This window comes from Rhyacophila brunnea, unplaced genomic scaffold (genome assembly GCF_057557595.1).
Source record: "Rhyacophila brunnea isolate RB1 unplaced genomic scaffold, BYU_Rbru_1.0 scaffold_1, whole genome shotgun sequence".
Classification (NCBI taxonomy): domain Eukaryota; kingdom Metazoa; phylum Arthropoda; class Insecta; order Trichoptera; family Rhyacophilidae; genus Rhyacophila; species Rhyacophila brunnea.
The window spans coordinates 7,482,955-7,509,577 of record NW_028232751.1 but is presented as its reverse complement, the minus strand read 5'-3'; the positions used below and the strand labels follow the sequence as shown (position 1 = coordinate 7,509,577).

Genomic DNA, 26,623 nt, shown 5'->3' with positions numbered 1-26,623 from the left:
GGGCAAGATTAACATTCAAGTGTGATACATATCGTACGAATAATGATTGCTTTATAATAATTATTGACTTAAGAATAAGGTAGTGTTGTTTGAAATACGCAATTTCTTTTGGCATTCCCCAGTGGTTAAGCTACAACATACGGCCGTAGCCATAAATTGACAAACTAAAACTGAAGTAGGGAGTAAGAACATGTTAACGCGCGTGTTTGAACATGTACCGTTAAAAAAAAGATTTTAAGGCTTCAAAATTATATAAATAGATTATCTACAACGTTTAAGGAATGTCCAGAATCATGCTTTGAAAAAATAATAAAAGCTCCATTTTGACCTACGCTGAACAGTCCCTTAATAATTCAAAAAAAAATCGCACACCTGGCGATATAATATGATGGTATATCTATAGCTATAGTGGTTGACCATTTAAATTTCAGTCGCTATAAGATACCCGCTAGCCACTGTAAGATGAAACCATAGAGGTATTAAATTAAAAGAGGGGCAAGGAATCGGCTTTCTCATACAGCTGAATGAAGCAGGCCAACAATAGCCAATAACTTACGAAAAATAGCGACGCGATAAAAAAAAATCAGGGCATCACAGAGGATTTACTTTGGTCATTATAATGTACCCATATAATATAATGTTAACATTCAAATTTTGCCACAAATTGATTACCAGCCCGCCCCACCATACTTTTTCGCCATACTAGCCGGCTTAACCATACTTTCATATAACCTGCCGCCCCTACGATGAAACCTTGTTATACTGTGAAATCGCTATGTGACTGATGCATTATACTGTTTTGATTATTGAACGTTTCTTTTTTTCTTTCGACCTAATATGTTCATATGAGCCTCTACAGAGTGGAGGTTTGCATTTTAACAGATTTTGTTTTTACGAGAAATGGATGTCAGCCACTTGCTCATCCTATTAGGTTCATACTCTGACTCATACACAAATCGAAAAATAATATATTGTGTACTTGTCAGATTTAGGATTCGGACCTGAGACCCATGACGCTATAAGCCGATGCGTAAGCCGCGCGGTAAATTAACTTACCAATCCTGTATTTTTAATGTGATTTTTATTTCAATATAGATATAATAATATAATAAATATATAGATATTGAAAATACGTAACTGTAATAATTACTTACGTACCTACTTACCTCACCCTGTCAGTTCGCACCACTTCTCTCGGTCCATCGCCAACTTTCGCGACTTCCGCCATGACGGAACCGTTAGGCTACGGCCACATAGGTAGGTACTTCGATAGTGCTGAGCTAGGTGCTATGCTTATCTACCAAAAACACTACTGCCACATTGCACGCTATGCGGTTAGGTACAAATTCATTCGCTCAAGTCAACAACGATATGTCACTTTCAAAACTCCAGAAAGCTACTTCTCACAGAGAATTTAAGTTTAAAATTTCAAAATTTTAAAGTCTCAAATTCGAACTTGTTGGGTGCATAATGTTAATTCATCCTATGCCTCATTATTCATAACCTCAAAATATACAGTGTTTGACGTTCGTCATACTGAAAAAACATCCGCCATCTTGCAAAATCACTAGGTGACACTTAACAGTTTAAAACAGTTTGTAGTTTAATTTATTACCATTTCCTATATGTAGTTTACCATTATTTCCTCTTTTTATTAAAAAGGAAAGACAACTTAAGAGTCTTAAGTAAGACAAAGGGTCATTATTTTCAAGGCTATTAATTTTTTACCAGCCAACTTTTTTTTCCATTACTCGAATGGCTGAATAATGGCAAAATATTATATCAAAAGCACAAAAAATGTGTGGAGATATTGTATACTAGCAAGAAAATGTTTCTAAGTTTTTAACACTGTATATCTCAGAACAAGCTTTCGTGGTTACATCAAGGTCCTCAATCTATCACTCACTGCCAATAAGCAAATTTCTATTGAAGTAAGGATGCAAGACGTGTATATCTATTATACATTCAATGCGTCAATGGTAGGCTACTATTATTCTTGTTACGGCGAACGTCTATTCAGCCGACTCCGAATGCAGCTTATTGTGTGTTGTGTGCAACAACAAGCCACCTAATTGATTAACCTATATATACAAACCAAAATACAGCTTATATGGTACATAAGATACACTGCCCAATTATTGATGTATTATATTGTCTACTTCATTGTATATGCAGTATACATAATACACCTGCATACAATGCACATAAATAACATCATGATACTTATACAAATTTAATCATATTTTTTTACTGTGCGTTTGGCTGATTATATCGACGTTGCTAAGCCAAAATGGTGAAAAGATGTTTTTTTGGGAAAATCTTCTATTTATGGAGCTAAGATCAGTTATAAGAAGGGTGGGGGGGGGGGTAGTTGTTGTTTGTTTGGTCAACTACTACATTATTATTTTATAGTCAGAGGGTTGCGATTGTGTGTGAGATGTGATATAATACGGGTCTCATTTACGGAATCACATGTGGGCATTTATATTGTTTTATATTTAGCATGAAGCACTGGGCATGGCAGGATAAAATGACAGTATATTAATTGAATTGACAAGTGAATTATTGTATGATCAGTGCCGTCCCGTGGGAGTAGGCAGACAGAGCGTCGCTTGGGGGGGGAAATTATTCGAAGGGCGGCAAATCGAGGAAAATCATTTGGAATATACAGAAATAGCTACCTAAACTTAGTATGTAGTAAATCTTTACATTAAAAATTTGAACTCACTGGTTTTGTCGGGTTCGCGATATCTAGTTTACAATAATTCATAATAATATAATATTGTTTTATTATCATAAAATTATATGTCATAATATAAGGTAATATTTTTTTTAGTGAGAATGATGCAATTGATTTTGAGAAAGAATTATGTCAATACAAACCTCTAAATTAGATAAAATAATTACAAGTTAAAAAGAAGTTTTTATATACCACGTTTTTAAATTTTCTATTGAATCATATAAACTTGACAATTCTGTCTTAATTAATAACATAATTACAATTAATAAATACATAGAATTATATTATATTTATATTTGGATTTTTAAAACCGGTATTTCGGTATTAATAAATACTGGAATACCGGTTTTGAAATACCGGTATTGTAATCTCTAATACCAAACATCGAGACAAATAATTAATTGTTTTGGGCAAAATTTCACTTGTCATTCTCTAATTTCGTGATTAAAAAATCAGCCCGGTATTACAAATTCTTAGTAATCCCTAATATTTTTTTAACCATGTCCGATCCTAAGAATATCATAACATCGGCCTCTACAGGTTGTATTGTATTGAATTGTGTTACATTTAATAATTTTCCCACCAAAACTCTATTTCCTATTTTAACAAATCTAATTTACCCATTCACTTTGCCTTGGAACACTGGAACACAAGATTGTACCATCTTCCTCACTCCAGTAACACGTCTCGTGAATCTTTCCATTGTGTTTTTTCCAGTTCATAATTCGTAATTCAGTTAGCATTTAATTAATCTTTATTACCTGTTTCTAATTGGTTTCATTCGGTGAAGCATAATATCTTCCTTCAAAACAATAATTTAATAATAATAATACTTAGAAAATGTATGGCGGAAATGTGTCTAGGCTTTTGTGTACAGGTGTTCGCCACCCCTCCCCATAACCTGGAATCAAATGAAAACACTTGATTATGTTTTGAAGGCGCTAATATTATTTTGTAATCTTGAAAACATGTTGACAAAATTTATCTGCTGGCTTGTGTCAATACTCAGTATACTTAATAATTACCGTCAACAAGCAGATAATACATTTATTTGTAAGTAGCTGAATCACATGGGTAAACTCACGGATCATAAAACTAAGATTTTTATTGACATGAGACAAATGAGCTTAGTCAAGGACTCAAATTGAAAATATGGCTATTATTTAACATAATATTATTAGTTATAATATCGTGGCTATCGCTGGTGACATTTGAATTGAACGATTTCATAATAAAGTTTGATATTTTTTAAATTATTGAAAAATTTGTCATACGTACATAACAAAGGGAAAAGGGGTAAAGGCTTAGACTATACATACATCTAGACGCCACCCATTGCATTGCTAAATGAAGCTGCGTGCCGTGCGTTTAGTTTGTGGGCGAGCGAACGCATTCGTATACAAATATTTGAGACCATAGACCATTTCGCTAGTGCTCGCCCAAAGTGCTCGCACTAGACGCTCAGAATTAAAATATAATTTTCTATTTTTTTTTACGTTATATAGTATTTTTAAGCGGTCAAAATGCAACCATTATGTAATAATATCCATAATTTAAGTTATTTTAAAGAAACACTAGGTCACTTGATATTAAAATACATAATAATATACAAATAAATTATCACGAACATGTATCACCTTACCTATGAAACGTAATACCATCGTCTTGCTTATCAGTATGGCTACTACATTTTAATACAGCACACAGAACCATCATTTCTACTTAATTAACTAAAAATATTTACCACTGACTTTATGTTTAACACAAAAAATAGCAATTTTAGCAACACTGTTATCGACGCTTAGTTAAGCAATAAGATAACATTTTGCGGCGACACCGTAGCAAACCATCTACCACATCTGTAACCTTTTATCTTACTCTAGCGCGTGTCGCAGAGATTATAAGGGTGCCGAATACTTTCTCACTCGCACTTATGCATCGTTTTTGTTCAGGCCTTGGGTAAAGGCTTAGACTATATATACATCGGTAAAGGGAATGGAAGGCAATTGATGCCTTTGAGATGTGGTGTTGGCGGCGAACGCTTCGTATTTCTTGGACGGAGTACATGACGAACCAGTCAATAATCCAGAGACTGCAGATAAAGGAACGGCTCTTGACAATATGTCTGAGACAAATTCTGGAGTTTTTTGGACATATTGTCAGGCGCGGACTGGACAACCTGGAGAGACTGGTAGTTTTCGATTGCCTCCAGGGAAGCCGAATCAGAGGAAGAGCGTCTGCGCGCTGGATTGACCAAGTGAAAGAGCTAACTGGGTGCACCATCCATTCTGCCCTGAGAGAAGCGGAAGATCGAGAAGGATGGAAAGTATTGGTCGCTCAAACGATGACAAAATTCAGATGTGGTCACGATCCTCAGCCATGAGTGTACGACCAAGAAGAGACATAATAAGAAGAGGGGGTAGTTTAAATTACCGATAGGTACCTCTTAACTTTAGCGATAGTTAGGTGGCCACCAAAGATCCTGGCCTGGAGGCCCGTTTCGGTATATGGGACCCATGAATATTAGTGACACAAAAAATGATACATCTGTATTGTCCTAGCTTCAATAATAGTCGCGCCATAATAATATTATGTATAAAGTATTAGTACTTTTCTTAGTTATACATATTATATGGGGTCTAGGACGATTCGGCACCGGGACAACTGGGCGCCACGCAATCGAATAAAATTCGAAAATAAGTATACGTTCGTGAATAATTCTTATAGGTCCATTTAAAATATATATTTAATATTTTAATTTAAATTATTACATTAGGTATTATTTAATAATTGGTGAGAATTTAAATATGCACACGTAAATAATGATGTAATTGTGCATATTATGTTTAAGTTCCAACGAGTAGAGAGTTCTTTTATTTTTATATAAAACCTCAGGCATGATAATTCGCAACCTTAAATAAAATAATAATTAGAATCTGACTAAAATTCCTCGTCTACTTTCTGTATCAAATCGTAACGAACGTATATTTATTTTATTCGACAGTGCGGCGCCTAATTGTCCTGGTGCCCAGTTGTCCCATGCCCTTTATATGAGTGCTCTAAAAACAAAAATGGCAGTCTCCATTTTCAAAATATGTTGGCGAATCAATAAAAATGTCTTAAGTATATCTTTCTTAAGGTGTGACTTCTGAAAAAAGTATTTTGAAATGTTTTTTTGTATAGGTACATACTAATACATAATAATATATATAACATCTTATAATACCTTTTTTCAGAATTTATACCTATAAGAAAGATGTTGCTATAAGTTAATGACTCACCAATATATTGCGAAAATGGAGGACTCCGTTTTTGTTTCCAAAGCCCTCGTACATATTCAAAATAGTAAATTAAATTAAGTATTTAGGTACTAATTGATATATTAGAATTAACATTTTCCGTGATTAGTATTTTTAGAACTGTATTTAAATCAGTGATTCTGTTGTCTTCATGGAATCAGTGAAATTAAAATTTATAGATACTTCGATACTTCATATATAAAATAAATATACATTTTCTTAATAAATACATCATTATAAAAAAAATCCAAATAAAATGTAGACCGAGTAAGATTTTAACTCGCATATTTCGGGAATGGGACAACTGGTCGCCAGGACAATTGAACGCCGCACTGTCGTAGACACGTAAACAGAACGTAGTCGAGGAATTTTAATCAGTTTCTATCTACTATTTAGTAGTTTTAATTCATGTTACTCTTAACATAATGGTTTTTATTGCGGATCAGTGCTCGAAATAGAAAATTTTACGAACCGGAGCGCTCGATAATTTTACGAAAATATCGACTATATTATACTATACTACATTAATTGTAAATGTGATTTATAAAAATAAGTGTGTTATTTTTTTATTATATGAAATATCTAGCTCAGACGGTCAAATTAATATTTCCACGAGACGGAGCGATAATTTTGTGGATTTTATGAACCGGAACGGCGCTCCGGTGCGTTCCGGTCCATTTCGAGCCCTGTTGCGGATTGAGAATTACCATGCCTAAAGCTTTATATAGAGATAAAAATACTCTTTTTTCGTTATAACTTAAACATATGCACGATTAAATCATTATTTACGTATGCATATTTAAATTCTCATCAACTATTAAATCATAATATAATAATTTAAATATAAATAATAATATTAAATATTTTTTTCCCTATTAACTATTGCGTGGCGTCCAGTTGTCCCGGCGCCAAATTGTCCTAGAGCATCATACGGGGAGTGCTGTTATCATTGAAGCTACTTATAAGTTTCTGGTTGATATGAAAAATTCTAATAACTACGCTATCCAAACTGTTTGTTTCAGAACATAATATTCGTATAAATATTACAAGAATGCATTAATATAAATAATATTAAATTTGTCGATCAAGCTCCATTTCAGAAAATTTTCGTCATATTTTGCACAAATCCGACTAACCAAATATGAGATCAACTTGAAAAATAAATTAATCCGATACAAGCTTACTAGTAGTGATTTGGAACACAATTTTATTATTTTAGAAAGATTTAATGCAACTTGTGAATCTGTTCAGTATCTAGATCAGGCATGCCCAACCCGCGACCCATGGGCCGCATGCGGCCTAAATGAAGAGTGTTTCCGGCCCAAGGTCCAATTGAAGTTTTCAGCTTTCTATATTTTGCATTTTGGTATTCATACAATAAAAAAAATCTCGTAAATTTACCACATTTATATTATATTTTGTGAAATTAGAACTTTCTTGTGCTGCATGCTAATACCTGTTTTTATACTTATGCCGGCTTCACACACTCCGTACTTCATAGTTACCGTAAAGAATTTTTTTAATATTCTAATGAAGTCAAGTAGGTACCTTCAATATATTGTAACCCTGCAGTCAAAAATGTCGCTTAAGAGTCGGCCTATAATGGCGTGGGCCCCAGTGTCAAATCTTGGGTCTGGCAAAGACACAATATATTGTTATTAATTTTGTTGTGAGTCAGGGTATGGACCTAATAGGTTGAACAAGTGGCTGACATCCATTTCTCGTAAAAAACAAAATCTGTTAATACAAACCTCTACCCTGTGGAGGCCCATATGATCCTATTAGGATCGGACATGGTGAATGAAGCCACAAAATTGATTAAAGAATTCTATACCCGATTCGCGTTTATGCAAAGGTATGAGGAAATGTTCAAAATATTCTTAACTCCATTTAACGTGGAGGTGGAATCAGCACCTCTAATAGCCAATAGAACTGAAATCAAGTAAAGAGTTAAAGTGCATATTCGAAGGGGAAAAGCTTGAGTTTTATCAAAAACATATCCTCGAAGATAAATTTCCAAAATTAAACGACTGGCAATGTACATTACAGCAGCATTTCGGACTAAATATCGCTGCGAATAGTTCTTTCTGAAAATCAATGTAGTAAAAACGAAGTTTCGCAGGAAGTTACTCGATGGAAACACGACCAATCAACTGCGATGCGCGTCAGCTAAATTACAGTTCGATATGAAAAAGATATCAAACAATATACAAAAACTAGTCTCACATTAATTATAATGTAATAAAATATTTTGAATAAGTTCTTTATTTTAATATTTTATATGTGTGACCCACCTAAGGTCAGTAATATTTTTTTTGGCCCACCAAACGATTTGGGTTGGACACACCTGGTCTAGATAATATAATATTGATTTGCTTACATACTGGGAAACGACTTTATAATTCGTTGTCGGAATTCATCAGAAACTTTGATTGCTTCGACGACGTAGAATCCGACGCAAAATAACTGGTATGGTTCATGAATAATATATAGCAGTGATGACGAACCTATGGCACGTATGCCACTAATGGCATGCGAATGTTTTATTTTGAAGAGAGAAAAAATACAAAAAAGTTTGTCAAAAGTTATCTATATTATACAATATTATACAATTTGACTTGACATAGCCATGCTTATTTTTTTCGGTTTTTAATATTACTTTTACCAATAATATTTACCAATCGATGCGCAAACTAAAACAACGAAATCCGTGCATAGAAGATCGCGTTGTATAAATAATGGCATCAAAATATTCTTCAAAAATAAGTATTACGTTTAATGTAAAAATATTATAGTTGCATCAGTTGGTCCTTAGGCTTTATGCGTCACATAATATTATCGCACTGACCTCATCAGGCAATGGGGGAAGCTGCGCAGCGACACAACAAACCTGATGAAATTCACCAGCTGTCATTCAAATATAAGCAGCTTCTTTTTATTTATAAACATGATCACTAAAAATGGAAAATAGTTCTGTGATAATATATATATAATATATATATAATATAAAAGAAGCGGGTTAAAATGCTTTCACAATCTCTTTGATATTTTTAAAACAAGGAAAAAATATTCAAAGAATAAACATATTATGCCTTTCGCTAGAAACACGATAAAAATATAATCTCAATAACTCTTTTAAAAAAGGAAACTTTTTTAAAAGCATTCTTAAAAACCACCCGACAGTCAAAAAATAATATTTGGGAAATTTTGGCACGCTTACGTAATAAGGTTCACAAGCCCTGATATATAGGATAAAAACAAAGGAAAGAGCACGCTAGTATTATATAGTATGTTATTATATTTCGTATTATATTATATAGATGGACCGGAACAGATTTTTTCGTACGTGATACATTTGAGATATAAACATGTTTAGTAAATTGGTAATAAATAACGATTATTGATTGTATGTGTGAGTATATAACAATATTCACAATTTATTTGGGGTTTTTTGCAAATTATGATGATTTGTCCGTGTTAGATATATTATGGGGAACATGCAAAGCTCTCGTAGCCCATTATCCGGAGGATATAACACGAGTTTGTATAATTACAACGTTTTTCTTAGCTCGTATTCTTATTTGTCCGGTGGTTTTTTGTCCGGTGGTTTTTTGTCCGGTACAAATCATGCAATCGATTTTAACTTACTTTCCGACTAGCTAGACATTTTAAACTTTTATAATATATCAGAACACGATGCCAATGCATTTTTTAAAAATACATTTAAAATACAAGTAGAATTGAATTCATTTTCAGTTAATTCTGTTTTGTATGAAAAAATATTTCGACACCATTATTAAATATACGGGCGTTGCTATGGAAATCAATATGACATGTCAAGTACAATTTTTTTGATCGTTTAAGCTAGTCAAGTCAAGTTTATATTATGGTTCAACAGAAAATTTAAAAACGTTGTATATAAAGAGTTTATTTTATCTTGTAATTATTTTATGAATTAATTTACAATGACGTTGGAAAGTCAACCATTGCACAAATTTGCTAACTTTTAAAAGACGTGTATTCAATTCAATTCAATTAAAAGTAAATATCCAAACCTTGTTTAGTTTTGTAGTATGTAGGTACTTAGGTACCTACTTATACCGAAAACTAATTGCTAAGGTGAAACGTCAGTTTCCATATTGTCACGAAATAAAAATTATTTACGTAACACCGTTAGCCAAGTTTGTTAAATTTACCTGCTCTAACATCATGACTATAGTCTTAAATGTAAATAATTACAAGATAAAAAGAACTTTTTATATACAATGTTTTAAAATTTTCTGTTGAATTATCATGCTCAATATGCTCAAACTTGTACTTGATATGAAGTAAATAAAAAACAAACAAACAAACAAATATAGAATACTGAAATGTCATTTTGACATTTCATTTTGATTTCCATAGTAACGCACGTATATATTAATAATTGAGTTGCTAGGACCACCGTCTTAGCAACCAATAATAGTCTTTTACTTTTTACGGATTTTTCTGAAATAACTTTCCATACAAAACAGAATTAACTGAAAATGAGTTCAATTATTCTGTTTAATTAAAAGAATGTATTACCATCGTGTTCTGATATATTCTAAAAGTTTCAAATGTCTAGCTAGTCGGGAAGTTAGTTAAAAATCGATTGCAAGATTCGTACCGGACAAACAACCACCGGAGAAATAAGAATACGAGCTAATACAAACGTTGTAATAAAATAAACAAGCTTGATGAGAAGTGTTTTTTCTCAAGCAGGAGTAGGTAATATGAAACAAAAAATAATATGTTTATAAAATTACGTTTTAATAAGTTGGATATTTAGGGGACCCGATACGTATTAAGCCAAAGGTCATTCAAGTGTAATTTCGGTCTTGGGTATTAATATAATCCTACGATGACGGCGCGTTGGACTATCACGCCGTGGGTCCCAGGTTCGAATCCTGGGTCTGGCAAGTACACATAATGTTTTTCAATTTGTGTGTGAGTCCAGGTGGCAAGCGGCTGACATCCATTTCTCGTAAAAAAACTAAATCTGTTAATGCAAACCTCTACTCTGTGGAGGCCTATATGATCCTATTAGGATCGGACATGGTCGAAAAAAAATAACAGAACAGTCATTAACTCTTGAGAATAGCCTCTCCAATGAGTTCAAAACGTCTGGAAAAAAGTGCAAAAAATACACGGACTGTAAACCCACTAGTATTGCCATTATGTGTCAATATTGTGTTCAGTGTTGCCAACTTAGCATTTTTCTTACCAGATCTAGCATTTTTGAATAAGCATCTAGCATGCAAAATTTCCATCTGGCGTATAGCGTTCGTTAATCATAGGGTTTTTCGACACCGCAAACAGCTTAAAATTTCTCATAATAAATCTAGAATATTACAACAAATTTGCTCAAAAATTAGCATGCTGGTCTAACGTAGTTTATATCTTACTAGGTGACAGCGTCACCTATCAACATTCTTGCCGGTGTGCTCAGTGTGTTCAATGCGCAGACAGATATAGGTAATGTGTTCGCGTATGTGTGTGTCTTGCACTGCGTTGCAGACAAATAAATGACGACAAATATACGTATATTATACTATAATTATAATAATATAATTAATACACTAAATCTTACATACAAAATGACGACTAATTATTTCTTACCTGTATTAATTTAAATTTTATGACTACCCTATTATTTGTAAAGTAGATACTTAATTCTTTTTCGATCTTTGTTACTGTAAAAGCGATGTTTAAAAATTGTGACACATTTTTTTGAAATGATAGTTTGTGGACACTTTTTCAATTTTGAAAAAAAATTAGCATTTTATTCTGACATCTGTCTTATTTTATTACCCTATCTGGCATATTTGGCAATGGTGGAATGACAGTAAAGTTGGCGACGCTGATTATGTTATGCAGATTAGTGTGTTATTTACTAGATAATATTATTGTGTTTACTGTGTCCAAGTGTCGAATATCGTCAGTGAGTTATTAATTATCATGAAATCTGATAGTGTTGCTTAATTTATTAATTAAGGCCCGCTTCAGACGGGACACCGGTGTCGCGCTCGATATAATATAGGAGGCCTTTGTATTATGTTACTATATTTATTATGAACGCCCCTGAGCTAATGAGTCAACGCATAATTTCGCGTTATAAATTAGAACATAAAACTAGCTGCGGTAATAAAAACAAGTGTATCGGCGGCTTGAGAATGTCGCGGCCGACGGAAAAGTGTACCGGACACGCGTTAACTCATTAGGTCTGGGGCGTTCATAAACATATTACAAAGGCACCTTTATTCGAATACAAAGGCCTCTTATATTATATCGAGCGCGACACCGGTGTCCCGTCTGAAACGGGTCTTAGTCACTTTGATTAAGTTTTTAAAGCATCCACATGGTGATAGCGAAATTATAACCGGAAAATAAGTTTATTTGCTTTGGCACCTTTGTTATATCATCATCATCAGCCGGGGTCAATCCACTGCTGGATGAAGGCATCCCCAAGCTTCTTCCAACTCTCTTGGTCATGTGTCGTTCGCTGCCACGTATTTCCGCCGAACTTTACCAGTTCGTCAGTCCAGCGGCCTTTAGGGCGACCCTGTGGCCGTTCGTGCCCCTTGGGTACCACTGGATGACGGCATTTGTCCAGCGGCCGTCCTTTCGGCGAGCAATGTGCCCCGCCCATCTCCATTTCAGCTGTTTGGCAACGTTTATTAGATCGCCTACTCCTGTCTGCTACCTAACCCATTCGTTTCTCTTACGGCCCTTTCGCGCGATGCCCAACATACACCTCTCCATGCCTCGCTGTGCGACTCTTAGCCTTTGGACATCTCTCGTGTTGAGGGTCCACGTCTCGCAGCCATACGTGAGCACGGCTGTGTTATATATAAGATATATAATATTGTTATGCTAGTTTTGAAACTGACGGACTGGAATAATGACGGTGGAGAATTAAATAAAATTACATGTTGCTGTAAACAGTTCTAAAATGATGTCTTTACTGTGTGATAAAATATCCGGCATTATGTTATTATGTGTAGCTAGAAGTGGCTGTGGTTGAATAATTAATTAAGTCTGGTAATTTAATGTCTACTTATCAGATGCTAATAATCCGAACTTAACAATCATGATAATTATTGTCCAGAATTCATTTTTATCGCCCATTGTTTTGCAACTTTATCGTAGTGCAGTGTTTCCCAAACTTTCGACATCTGTGTACCCCTTATATAATTTTCGTAACATTGAGTACACCTCTTCAAAAAAAATGCATACACTTTAATAACTATCGAAATGTATTTATTTTTCCTTTTTTAGTGTAAACAAAATAATAATAAACGAAAAATAAAATTCATTCATAATAAAATATAAATAAAATTAATAATAGTTATATTATAATAATTGCAAGATAAAAAGAACTTTAATATATGCAACGTTTTTAAATTTTCTGTTGAATTATTATGCTCAAACTTGTACTTGATATGAAGTAAATAAAAAACATACAAACAAACAAACAACTTAATATAGAATACTGAAATGTCATTTTGACATTTCATTTTGATTTCCATACTAACGCTCGTATATATTAATAATTTAGTTGCTAGGACCATCATAGACCAATATAGTCTTTTACTTTTTACGGATTTTTATGAAATAACTTTCCATACAAAAGAGAATTAATTGAAAATGAATTAAATTCTGCTTAAAGATTAAAAGAATGCATTGGCACCGTGTTAGGATATATTCTAAAAGTTTCAAATGTCTAGCTAGTCGGGAAGTTAGTTAAAAATCGATTGCAAGATTTGTATTGGACAAACAACCATTGGACAAACAAGAATACGAGCTAATAAAAACGTTGTAAAAATAACATTCATTATAATCAAAGAGAAGTATGAAATTATTTATGCTGAGACAGATCATCATAATTTGGTTACCTGGTTGTTAATTTTAATTTGAGATGCGGTTCCACATCCAAAAGTCTGTTCCTTTTTTTGACTTAATGTCTACAAAATAAATGCTGAAAAAACAACTTCACATAGATATGAAGTTGGAAAAGGCAAGATGTATATCAGGACTTTCTCTCTTAAAACTGAATACACATGTTGCGTTTGCAACCAGAATGATGTTAAAGTACACTCCTTATATTTATTTTTGAAGAAACCGTCTGAAGCCAATTCCAACCATTGCTCTTCTTCCGCATGCGATAAACCTTCTAGCATAGATGTTGTATTGATGTCGTATTAATGTTTATTGCACCAGACGCAGCCAAAGCCCGGTGCAGCGCGTACCCCCACCAAACTCTTCCCGTACCCCAGGGGATACTCGTACCACACTTTGGGAAACACTGTCGTAGTGGATAACGACGCACTGAATTATGACTTAATATTGCGATATAATTACTAATAAATAAGATAATATCATATAGTATATGAAATCGAGGTTGCTAGATCAATTATTAATAGTAAGAGACGTTATCGTGAAAATTATTTATTTATTGGGTTATCGTATAGTGTCATCTTCACCATCCCGCAAGTCAAAAGTCTATCCTAAGCTAACATAGATAACTAAAATAACAAACATAATTTTAAAACATCTTATGCACTAGAAAAAATATTTTGGGAAAAAAAATACGACATCTGGCGGGACTTATTAAAACTGTAACCAGTATGCTTTTCCAAAAATTAAGCTCACTTGCGCATTTCGTGCATGCCTTTGTGCACGGTTAGCGAACCTTTTTACGTACGCGTGCCAAAATTTCCCAAATAATATTTTTCGACTGTCTGGCGTGCCAAGCAGTTTTTTATGGCGAAAAAAAGTTTTTTAAAAATATGGTTTTTATGAATTCTATTAAAAAAGTTACAATTGAGTTCTTTTCTAACCGAAGTCATATCTTTTATTCTTTGGATATTTTTTCCTTGTTTTCTAATTTCTTAAAGAGATCGTGGAAGCATTTATTTAAACCACTCTTCTTTCATATTATATTCTCCATCACTGAACGGTTTTCCAGTTTTAAAGATTATGTTTGAGGCAAAACAACAAGCACTAATTATTATATTTTAATGACTACCGATAATTAATTTAATTAGGTTTGTTGATTAAATATTATAATTTTTAATTGCTCGATACTAAGAACTGATCTATGAAATTGTATAATATTCACATTAAACATAATGATTATTCTTGAAAAAGATTTTCCTGCTATTTTTTATACAGTGCGATTTGTCATTTATGTATGAATTTCATCGTTTCCGTTTGCGCATATATGGGTAAACATAATATGAAAAACCGAAGAAAATACGCATGGCTAACTCGTCATTTTTTTTAATATTATACCTACATTATAATAAAAACACTTTTTAAATATATGTAAAATAGTAATTTCTTCTCTCTTCAAAATGAAACATTCGCGTGCCATGCAAAATCATCTCCCGTGCCATAGGTTCGCCATCCCTGCCATAGTGTTTTCAAACATACTATGAACTTGCATTTCCGTATTATATTTTCTTCGAACTACAATACTTATGAAATATGAAGAAATTGTGTCATGAGAACAATCGAAGAAAATAATTATTAGTTAAATTTTCGACCTATGAAAAAAACGGTTTCAAATCTGGAATATTTGAATTTGGCTATGAAGAAGATACGATGACATAAGTACGTACTATTTTTTCAGAATATGTTAATTTTTCTATACTTAGTTAAAAACTTACGGCGCTAAGGCAATCGACCCACTCTCAAATCTGCTTCGAACCAATGAATTCTAATTAATCTAAGTTTTGTACTAAGTATTCCATTTGAGTGCTTTTTTGCGTGTTTTGCCTTTCGGCATCTTCAGGCACTATGCGCACTCACCAATAGCAAATACACACCGACAACGAATACACATAGTCTAACTGTAAATAAAAAAATATAAAACCGTTAAATTTTTACGTTCTTTTATTGTATTAAAATATTATATACCTAATCAATAATTAATATTCATTTGAAATTCATTACTTCGAAACAGATTTTAATTCAAATTCCATCAAGTACGGCTTAGTTCAGCGATTTCCAAACTGGGAGGCGCGGAGTGTTGCAAAGGGAGGCGCGAAAAGTTTAACATAAATGTAGCCACAGGTTTGCAGTTTGCAAGTGCATTGTTTATAAAACGGTCGCTAGTTATAAACTAGATAAAAAAAACAGTTCTATAAAAGGTTGTATTCAAACCTGTCTGTAGATATGGAGACTAATTTGATTATACTTACCTCACTTCTATACTATTGTGAAGTCTCTTGAAAAAATGATATTAAAGGGTCAAATCATAATATTGAAATTTGAGGCAAATTTATTTAGGAACGATAACTTTGTTGTTAAACTTGTCTATTTGGTAGAAATTAAAAAAAATGAGTCAGTAAATCAATGCAAGGACCACTAATGCGTTCACTGATTTAGTGGAGGCATTCATAAAAAAATGGAGCTCTGGAAATCAAAATTACAAAAAAATAAGTTCGTCATGTTTCCACTTTTAATTAATGATTTCTGCGCCAGATATATAGAAGCAAACAAAAATCTATTTACTGAGCACTTGGATAGTTTGCTAATGCACTTTTCACATTATTTATTAATAAGATTTTGCTTTTACAATGTTCGCGTGGATATAGAATCCTTTTGTCTATGAATTATGATGAATTTGGATTCACTACTATTGAAAAGGAAAAAATGATAAAATTATTATACGATAATTCATTGAAGTAAAGTAGTGCTACCATTCGTATCATCATATTTCGCACCCTCGCGACTAAACTGCCACAATCCAAAAAACGTCAAACAGAGAAAATCAGCATTGCAGTTTTTACCTTTCGCATTTTTGTACTGTGTTTTTTTTAGATATTGAATGAAGTTTTGACTTGAATTTGATGACTTAGAGATATGAAATTTTTGGTACATATACTATGAACGATAGACAATGAAACGTAGTAATTTAATCAAAAAACGTAAATTTGGACTAGTGGCGGTTTAGTTGGGAGAGTGCGATTAATGCGAAACGGGATTTTCTGCATTAGCTGCAATGAAATCCAAATATCGATCCCGTTCACTAGAAAAAGAGCAATTTGTGCTAATAAACAAGCACATCCATCGTGTGAAAAACAGATTAATTTAAAAATGAATATAATATGGAAAAACCTTATTTATTTTTATAATTATGTTTTTTTCTTTACATTTTTTGTATTAGTACATTTTTGACTATTTAAAAAGGTGCCTGTATTATTTAATGAAATAAAGTCGGGGGAGGCGCCAAGATTACATTTTTTTTTTTAAAAAGGAGGCATAGTAACATAAAGTTTGGAAACCACCTTAGTTTACAGTATTAATTATAAAAAAAAACATATGTATGGTAACGTATGTACGCTAAACCTGTCAAGGAGACTTGAAGCTATCAAGATGTGGCTGTATAGACGCATCCTCAAAATTTATTGGACTGACCGGGTGACAAATGTTGAAGTTCTCAATTAAATGTGGAAGGACCGAGAAGTTCTACGTAGTATCAAAACCAGGAAACTACAGTACCTCGGCCACATTATGAGAGGACAAAAATACAGCATTCTCCAACTTGTCATTCAAGGAAAGATCAATGGTAAGCGTAGCAAAGGACGGCGCCGCATTTCGTGGCTTAAGAACCTCCGTGATTGGTACGAGTGCAGCTCCACTGAACTGTTCCGGGTAGCAGACGACAAAGATAGGATTGCCTTGATGGTGGCCGACGTCCGCTAGCGGATGGCACAATAAGAAGAAGATAAAAAACATAATTTGAAAACATTTTATGCATATACCCGCTAGAAAAAATACGACACCCGACGGAACTTGAACCTGTATCTGCAAGATTCGCGCCAGTACGCTTTTCCAATTAAGCTACGGGCATCTTACTAAATTACGACGATTTAAACTAGTAGTTATTTCATGAAATGCTTATCGAATTGCGTTATAATGTTGGCTATCGGTTTTAGTATATTAAATTAAGGTAGGTATCCATTTATTCCTTAATGCATAACCGACGTCGCGGATCACTCCATTATTTAGTTATTTTTATAAGGTACTTAGATTTATTAATTTAATAAACTATTTCTTTTATTTAAAGAATGAGGCACAAGACTTGAATATGTAACATTTTATATTGAACATTCTATACATAATTCTCGTAAAAAAAAATCTGTTAATACAAACCTTCACTCTGTGGAGGCTCATAATAATCTTATTAGAATCGGACATAGTCAAATATAAAAAAAATAACATACATCATGTATAACTTTAAATTATCATGAATATCAATTAACTCTTCTAAACAATTTAACCTTTAATAGGTAGCTCATTATCGCTAAAATGCTACCTACGCTCTATTGGTGTAACATATTTGATATATTATTTTCTCTATACATGTGGGGTTATAATTAAACAGTTTTAAAATTCATATTTAGTAGATACATACATATTATTAATCGATTGACTAACTACTGCTATCCGCGCGGCAAACCAGTCAAGGTGAAAATTTACTTTACATTGAAACTTTTCCTATTATAAAGAAAAGACAACTTTTTAAAAGGTCTTATATGCAAACTAAATTAATTTAAATTCTTATAAAATATTCATAATCAAACATTCTTTTAAAACTGTTCTAAGTTACTAGATATTATATAAACTATGTAGGCAGGTATTTACAATTAGTTACTAATAATTATCATAGCTACATGTTTTTCTTTTTCATTGTGAAACATGTACTGCATATTTTACTATTATTATTATTATGAAAATGGAAAACGTATAGTGATGTAATAGTATTGGATTAATATTACCGTGCTTTTTTTGAATCCACAGCGACATCTGTGAATTAACCGCTGAAACATTTATCAGTTATATCTCATAATAAAATTGTTCCGACCTTCTAATTATTTTAAATTTTTATGATTCGAAACCTTGCAATAAAATATTTGTTTTTATTTAATAAAACGCAATTTTTTTTTGTAGTGCTTATTCCACTTTTAATCAATAGATTAGGACCGGTTTCGTCCGCCTCAGAGGGAAATTTTCAACTGAATACATTTTTTTAAAACAATATTTATCATACAAAATCCAAAGCGATAGAAATAATATAACAGTAGGTGCATAAATATTATATTATTTCTATCGCTTTGGATTTTGTTTGATAAATATTGTTTTAAAAAAATGTATTCAGTTGAAAATGTCCCTCTGAGGCGGACGAAACCGGTCCTAATCTATTGATTAAAAGTGGAATATTAAGTACTACAAAAAAAATGCGTTTTATTAAATAAAAACAACAATACAATGCAGTTCCACCATGAATTGACAGTTAACAAAATAAAAGAAATTTGCAATAAAATTTAATTCAACATTAAACTATTTATAATATTAATACTATCGACTGAATGTACTTGATGGAATTTGAATTTAAATTCTAATAGATTCAAGCTCTGTACTGCGACCCGGGTTTAGGTTTTTTACTGAGACTTCAACTATTCATAAGTTGTTTATTGTATTTTTTGTAACATTTGACTTGATAGGTAGGTAATGGAGTTTTTACCTACTTTATTGTATTGATTTATTATATAAGCTAGAGTAAAGCGAGTTCGTTGTCAGTATGTGTTTACCTTTGGTGAGTGTACACGGCGCCTGAAGATGCCGAAAGGCGAAACCCGGGTCGCAAAAAGCGACTTAAATGGAAAAGTACAGAGCTTGAATCCATTAGAATTAAACTATTTATTCTCTTTACTGTCTTCTCATTTTGGCTCATAATAAAATTACCACAGTAAGAAAATGATAGGCATCCAGCTAATTATTATCAAAATTTAAGTTAATCACTTTAAAAACACGACGTTTAGTTTATTTTCCATAATATTATGCTCTCTATGATATAAAATCCAAAATAATATCTTGGTTGAACTTTTAAAATCAACATCAATACTGGTGTAACAATCTAGTCAGTATATTTTCTCTTCGTTTATTTTAGACAGCATAGTTTAATAAAACACACCAAAAATTTCATGTAACTTCTCTTATTTTAATAAGCTCGTAATGTACGTAGTCGTCACAATTAGTGAATCCAATCCCGAGCCAAAATCTTGATCCCGGGATTTCGCGATTACGATTTGACGATCCCGGGATCGCGGGATTGGTCCCGGGATTGGCATTTTTTCAATAGTTAATATAAAATTTCTATATATACAAATAACGTTGATAAAATCGGTCAAAAATAATTGTAGTATAGTTTATACTATTTAAGAAATTTATTGTTAATAGTGTGTACGTTCAATCTTTGGAAATACATAGGTTTAATGGAGTAAATAATATTGTAATATGTATAAATAATAATGTGGAAGTAAAACAGTTTTATTTATTTATGAAAATATAACAAATACAAGTTCAATTAAAATTTAAAAAAAAATGACAAATGCATTAAAAAACATGATGGAATCACTTTGTTAAAAGTGCGAAGCACTGTTTTTTCCAATTTTTCTCATTTTTATTAATGTATGTGAAAAAATAAAATGAATTGGCAACACATGGGTAATAAATCAAACTTCATTCAAACTCAGTTTATTTCAAATGTATTCGTATGTTATTAAAAGTATTTTTTCTGTTATATTTTCGTTTTTATTTTATTTTCCATAAAAATTGATAAAAAAACTCAATCCCGAAAGTTTCGGGATTATGTTTATCAATCCCGGGATTCATAGGTATCGAAAATAGTTCGGGATCCCTAGTCACAATATTAACGATAGTCTTGAGCTCCTCACTAGTCTTGTTAAAATCTAACTTAATTTTTTTTACGTATAAAGCAGTTTTTTTGTTTCTCAATACCTAGTCAATTTTTATTTTTGTCACATAAGGGGTTTTAACACACCAACAATAATTTATTTATGCAACTACAACAAAGTCTCGACTATTCAGTATTCGGTCTAGAATTGAGGAAGGTCAAGTAACCGAGAATTACATTTATATACCTTTTACAGTTTGATTGAGGTCTATCAATCCGGAATATTGAATAATCGGGACTTTACAATAAAACACTTCTAATTGATTAATGGTAATATATTATTACCACAGAACAGATAATAAATAGCATACCAATAGGCTATATTCAATACGCCGCATCTTGATGCAGGGTTTTTTGAATGTGTGAGTGTCCTACGAAAATGAATCACGCATTATGCACGTGCAATAGTGTGTGTAATACACCAACATTAAATGAGCAGTTTTCAGTATTTGACGTAAAACATATTCTTGACACGTGTATAAGATTAGCCCGGATTCTTCCTTACTCTAGTCGGTTACCTGCTATCGCCTTACCCGTTATGTATTTCAGTTCCCATTATTTCTGAGTTCCCTGATTATTACCTACTCTACATAAAATGCACCCCTAACTATAATATCATCACTGTTCTGGCAGAAGACACTAATTCGAAAAAATGAAATATTGAGTTAGTTATACTCAAATGTTCCTTATTTCAAACTTTACCGTCTGGAAACCTTGTTAATAAATAAACAGTCTTTATTTTAAAGCCATCCTTTTTACGATTACTTAATAGACTCACATGATAGACCATTTCAAACATTTTAACAACTTCAAAGTCAAATTACTCAAAACTGGTATTCTCCAGTTAGTGTGTTCTGCCAGAACAGAGTCGATATTATACTACTATATTTACTTTACATGTAATAATTTTATTTACCAAACGTAATAATTTCAGACATGTGGTGAACACCTTCCTGTTGATCTACCAAATTGGTACGTGCTGCGTGTACGTGGTGTTCGTGTCCGAAAACATTAAATCCGTCGCTGATGAGTACACCGGCTACGTCATGAATGTGAAGATATACATGATCATCATCCTCCTGCCTCTGATATTGATCAACTGGGTGCGAAACCTCAAGTTCCTGGCGCCTTTCTCCACGGCTGCAAATGCAATAACTATTGTCAGCTTTGGGATCATTCTATACTACGTCTTCAGAGAGACGCCATCGTTCGAGGGAAAGGTGGCTTTCGGCAACATCACCGAATTCCCTCTCTTCTTCGGAACAGTGTTGTTTGCGCTGGAAGCCATCGGTGTGGTAAGATACACAACCAATTTAATATTTATTTCTAAATAATGTTGATAATATTATGATTAGGGATTGCAATACCGGTATTTCAAAACCGGTATTCCAGTATTTATCAATACCAAAATACCGGTTTTAAAAATCCAAAATACCGGAATTTTCGGTATTAAGAAAGCACACTCGTTTCTGTTTTTGAAAATGAAATTATAAGTTGCTAAAATGCAAATATATCGAGTGAATCCAACAGGATGAAAAAATAAAAAAACAAATTTCATCAAATAAATTTACATAAGTAATTGTCGCGATGAATAATTATCATAATAATATTTTGAAATAGAAAACATCCATGACAAAATTAATGTTCAATTATTATTCTATCATAATTATTGATGACTGTACTGTACAAGCATTGAATTTAACAAGCTTTTCCTGCAGCCGGGACTTATTTGCACTATGTGAAAATTATCAATGTATTCAAATTATTTGTAAAAAATCACTAGTAATCAATACATATTTTTTAATGTCTTTTAAAAGGTTCTTGCTATAGAGCATTTTTTTTTAATTTTAATAGCTATATTTATTGATAAGCACTTACTTCTGTTTTTTTATGTTTAAGAAATACCGGCATTAATACCGATATTCAATAAGAAATACCGAACAACCGGTATTGACATTTTCATTCGGTATTGTAATCCCTAATTAGGATGTCAAGATCAGTGGTGTGCGGCCCATATATGCTGTATATGAGAAGCATCCTTATTAGTAATCGATCAAGTCGTATGTTATGTGCAATTATAATATGGTAAATTTTACATAACCGTGCTTGTTCGAAATATTCTACAGTATTAAAATAACCACTATACTACCTCATCGATTTCCAGCCAGTAGCAAATATTATGTACTGGTTAAATGAGTAAACAGTCCGGAATCATAACTTACATTATAAAAAAATCAAGATTTGAGAAAATCGCACAAAACCACTATTGCACTATTTTTCGTTATTACAAAAAAATAATGAACCGCCAATCGCCCGCCCAGCGCGTAACGATTAAGGTGGCCATTCGATATAATTAGAATGCTATTTAAATATGGTAATTATCTAGTCAGCAGTTAATGTGAGATGCAATGATGCAAAATCTATATTGAGATCCAGAGTGTGATAAATACGGATTTCTGAATAGTTACAAAGGCATTAGTGCTTATACAGAATTCACCGAATAGTGATCTACGGAAATGATTTTTTCAACATTGTTTAAAGTGATTTTAGATACTCAACTATGTGTACGATGCATTTAAAATCACTTGCTTAATTAAAAAATGATAAAAAATATAATAATAAAATTATAACTGTGGGCAACTTAAATATGTAATTTTCAAGCTGGTTAAGAGCGTACATAAGTGAAACGGCAAATAATTTTCAACAGTATGTGGAAAGAAATTTCGGCCGCGTTGCCAGTCGGAGAGCGATAGTCGACCTGTGAGCACGTCAATTTGTTTTGTGATGGCGTCGGAGGAATATATTCTTAAATCGTGTAAAGATGACTAAAAAACGTTCCGCATGTACTTGAAAAAGAAAACATGTCAATGAATATACTGTTATTATTACGAATATAATAATAAAAATTACAATAAAAGGACGCATGTTGAATTTTTATGACAAATTATATTTCGTTTGGCTCGCGTCATTTGCACAATCCGCACATCGCCTAGTCACGATCTTTTTAAACCATGCTTCAGCTGAGGTATAGCCTTAAGATACGAGAAGTACTTACATATACCCTTTTAATCGATATACCTATTCGTGTCAGTACTATATATTTAGGTTGAATACCGATATCAACGACACTTTATATTTCGATATGAAATATTTTTTTCTTTTTAAATAAGTTACGCGTAGATTAAAATAAATACACAGATTATACACACCGATACTTCAGTGAAACGGCAAATAATTTTGAACTATAGGCGCGACAAAATTTTGGACTCGCTGGCAGTCTGAGAGCGAACGTCGAGGTGTCTATGCGTCATTTTGTTTCGTGATAGCGACGCGGGTATTAATTCTTAAATCGTGTTAAGATGACTAAAAACGTTACCCATATACTTTGAAAAGAAAACATGTCAATGAATATATTATTATTGTTACTAATAGAACAATAAACAGAACATTCAATGGACGCATGTTGGATTTATATGACAAATTATATTTCGGTCGGCATGCGTCATTTGCACCCGCGAACCGCAATCCGCGCATCGCCTAGCCACGATCTTTTTAGACCATGCCTCAACTGAGGTATGGCCTTAATTTAAAAAAATATATATTTATCAAGTAAAATTTTAAGTTGGTTAAGAGGTCGATGCAGGTGAATGTGATTAAATCCATAGTAAATTTAGATACGCGGCGGACTGACAAGTTTGGAGGCCCCCTTACAAAAATCTTACCAATCCGATACAACTATATTGATTGTTAAAAACACAGCAATGCTCATGTGGTCGGGATTTTTTGTATACGATAATTTTGTTTTTCACTGAACATTGTAAAATTACCCATATTTTGAAGATTTTTGTAGAAGCGACCGCCTCGTCTACTTCATGGAAACCAATCACTGTTGATAATTAATTATGATAGGATAGCACAAAAGAGCTTTATCTACAATCATAATAATTACATACGTGTATAATAAATAGTTACTAGTATCTATTATTAATTGAATGTATATTTTCCATTACCTCTCTGATGAAAATATGAACCTCACAATGTTGTGTTATACCTATATATATGGAGAAGAAAAAGTCCAAATTATTATTTGACACGTCAATGTAAAGTCGACTGAGATTTGAGCCCAGTACCTTTATCGGCTACGTAAAATATTTCACCGTGGCACAGTTCGCCGTGAGCTTTCTTATCGGTAAGAGATGATACGGTCTCCAATTTTATTAGATTCAATATGAACATTAATTCAATTTTCATGGCTGATTTTGGAAAAAAATCATGAATTCAAGAATGAAAACTAACCTAACAAATAATCCAGTATATTGGCTATTTTTTAAATTTGTTTGCTGCTGGCTTCCTGTAAAGAGTAAACCGACAAGAACTGTGTTTTATTTAGACATGAATTGTATGTCAGTACTATACGACCCAAAGATGTTGGACGGTCTTTAATATACGGCCATATATTTCTGATACAATATTTCCCGGCCAACTGCATACGTACAAATTTCCGGACATGACCTTTATCATGCTAGATTAGTTATAATATAAAGTAAATCATACAATATTCCTTTACTAGTTTAATTAATTATTAGGTACAATGATATTTCAACAGTACGTATTAATCAATCGTGTGATTTGCAATCAGATGCTTCCCCTGGAGAACGAGATGCGTCAACCCCAGGCATTCGGAGGCACCACTGGAGTTCTGAACAGGGGCATGTCCGTCATTATCATCCTCTACGTGCTGATGGGTCTCTTTGGATATCTGCAGTACGGAAATAAGTCTGCCGGAAGCATCACTCTCAACCTCCCCAGCAAGACCGAAGTGTAAGTTTACTCATGAAAGTCATACATATGTAAGTAATTGGGCTCATTTGAAGTTCAAGTTACTTGGGTCTCTGTAACATTCTGTAATAATTCAAATTGTTAAATTTTTCAAATTTTGTGTTGCCATGTTAAATTTACTGGTTTAGCAGTGTCGATTTCAACCCATTTTTTATGCATAATAATATGTACAATATGATTAATTTGGCATTTAACTACTTTTTTCAGTATTTTAGACTTATCTCCCTTTTCATTTTGCACACAACTCTTGGTTATGAACCGTTTTACACAACGTACTAACCAGCGTTGCGAACATTTTTCATTTCATTTTTTAATAAGTACCTAGCTTTGTATTTGTCATATTATGGCGTTAAATTTTGCATTTTTCAATTTTCATTATTCATGTAAAGGCAGAATATCATAACAGATTTACTTCAAAATTAACATGATTGTCTTTTGTACTGTATTTATTACCAATAAAATAAATTTTGAACACATTATTTTAGTGATCAGCAAAATATGGTACATTCAATACCTAGTTTTTAACTGTATTTATTGGTTGTGAAACAATCAATCCTTTTTAGGATGTTATATTTTTACAACGTTTTTATTAGCTTCTATTCTTATTTGTCCGGTACAAATCTTGCAATCGATTTTTAACTAACTTCCCGACTAGCTAGACATTTGAAACTTTTAGAATATATCATTAATCAATGCATTATTTTAATACTTTTAGCCATCTTTAAGCAGAATTGAATTCATTTTCAGTTAATTCTGTTTTGTATGGAAAGTTATTTCAGAAAAATCCGTAAAAAGTTAAAGACTATTATTGGTTGCTAAGGGGGTGGTCCTAGCAACTAAATTATTAATATATACGTGCGTTACTATGGAAATCAAAATGAATTGTCATAATGACATTTCAGTATTCTATATTATTTGTTTGTTTTTTATTTACTTCATATCAAGTACAAGTTTGAG

At 32.6% G+C, this 26,623-nt stretch overlaps 1 protein-coding gene across 1 annotated transcript in view; it reads left to right on the top strand.

Moving 5' to 3' along the window:
• The window catches only part of LOC147079441 (proton-coupled amino acid transporter-like protein acs), a 160,721-nt gene that overhangs the window by 128,691 nt on the left and 5,407 nt on the right, over nucleotides 1-26,623 (top strand). Inside the window, exons 5-6 of the mRNA XM_085941074.1 lie at nucleotides 21,762-22,122; nucleotides 25,467-25,648. Coding sequence (XP_085797200.1) covers nucleotides 21,762-22,122; nucleotides 25,467-25,648 — 543 coding nt within the window. The remainder of the gene's footprint in view (nucleotides 1-21,761; nucleotides 22,123-25,466; nucleotides 25,649-26,623) is intronic.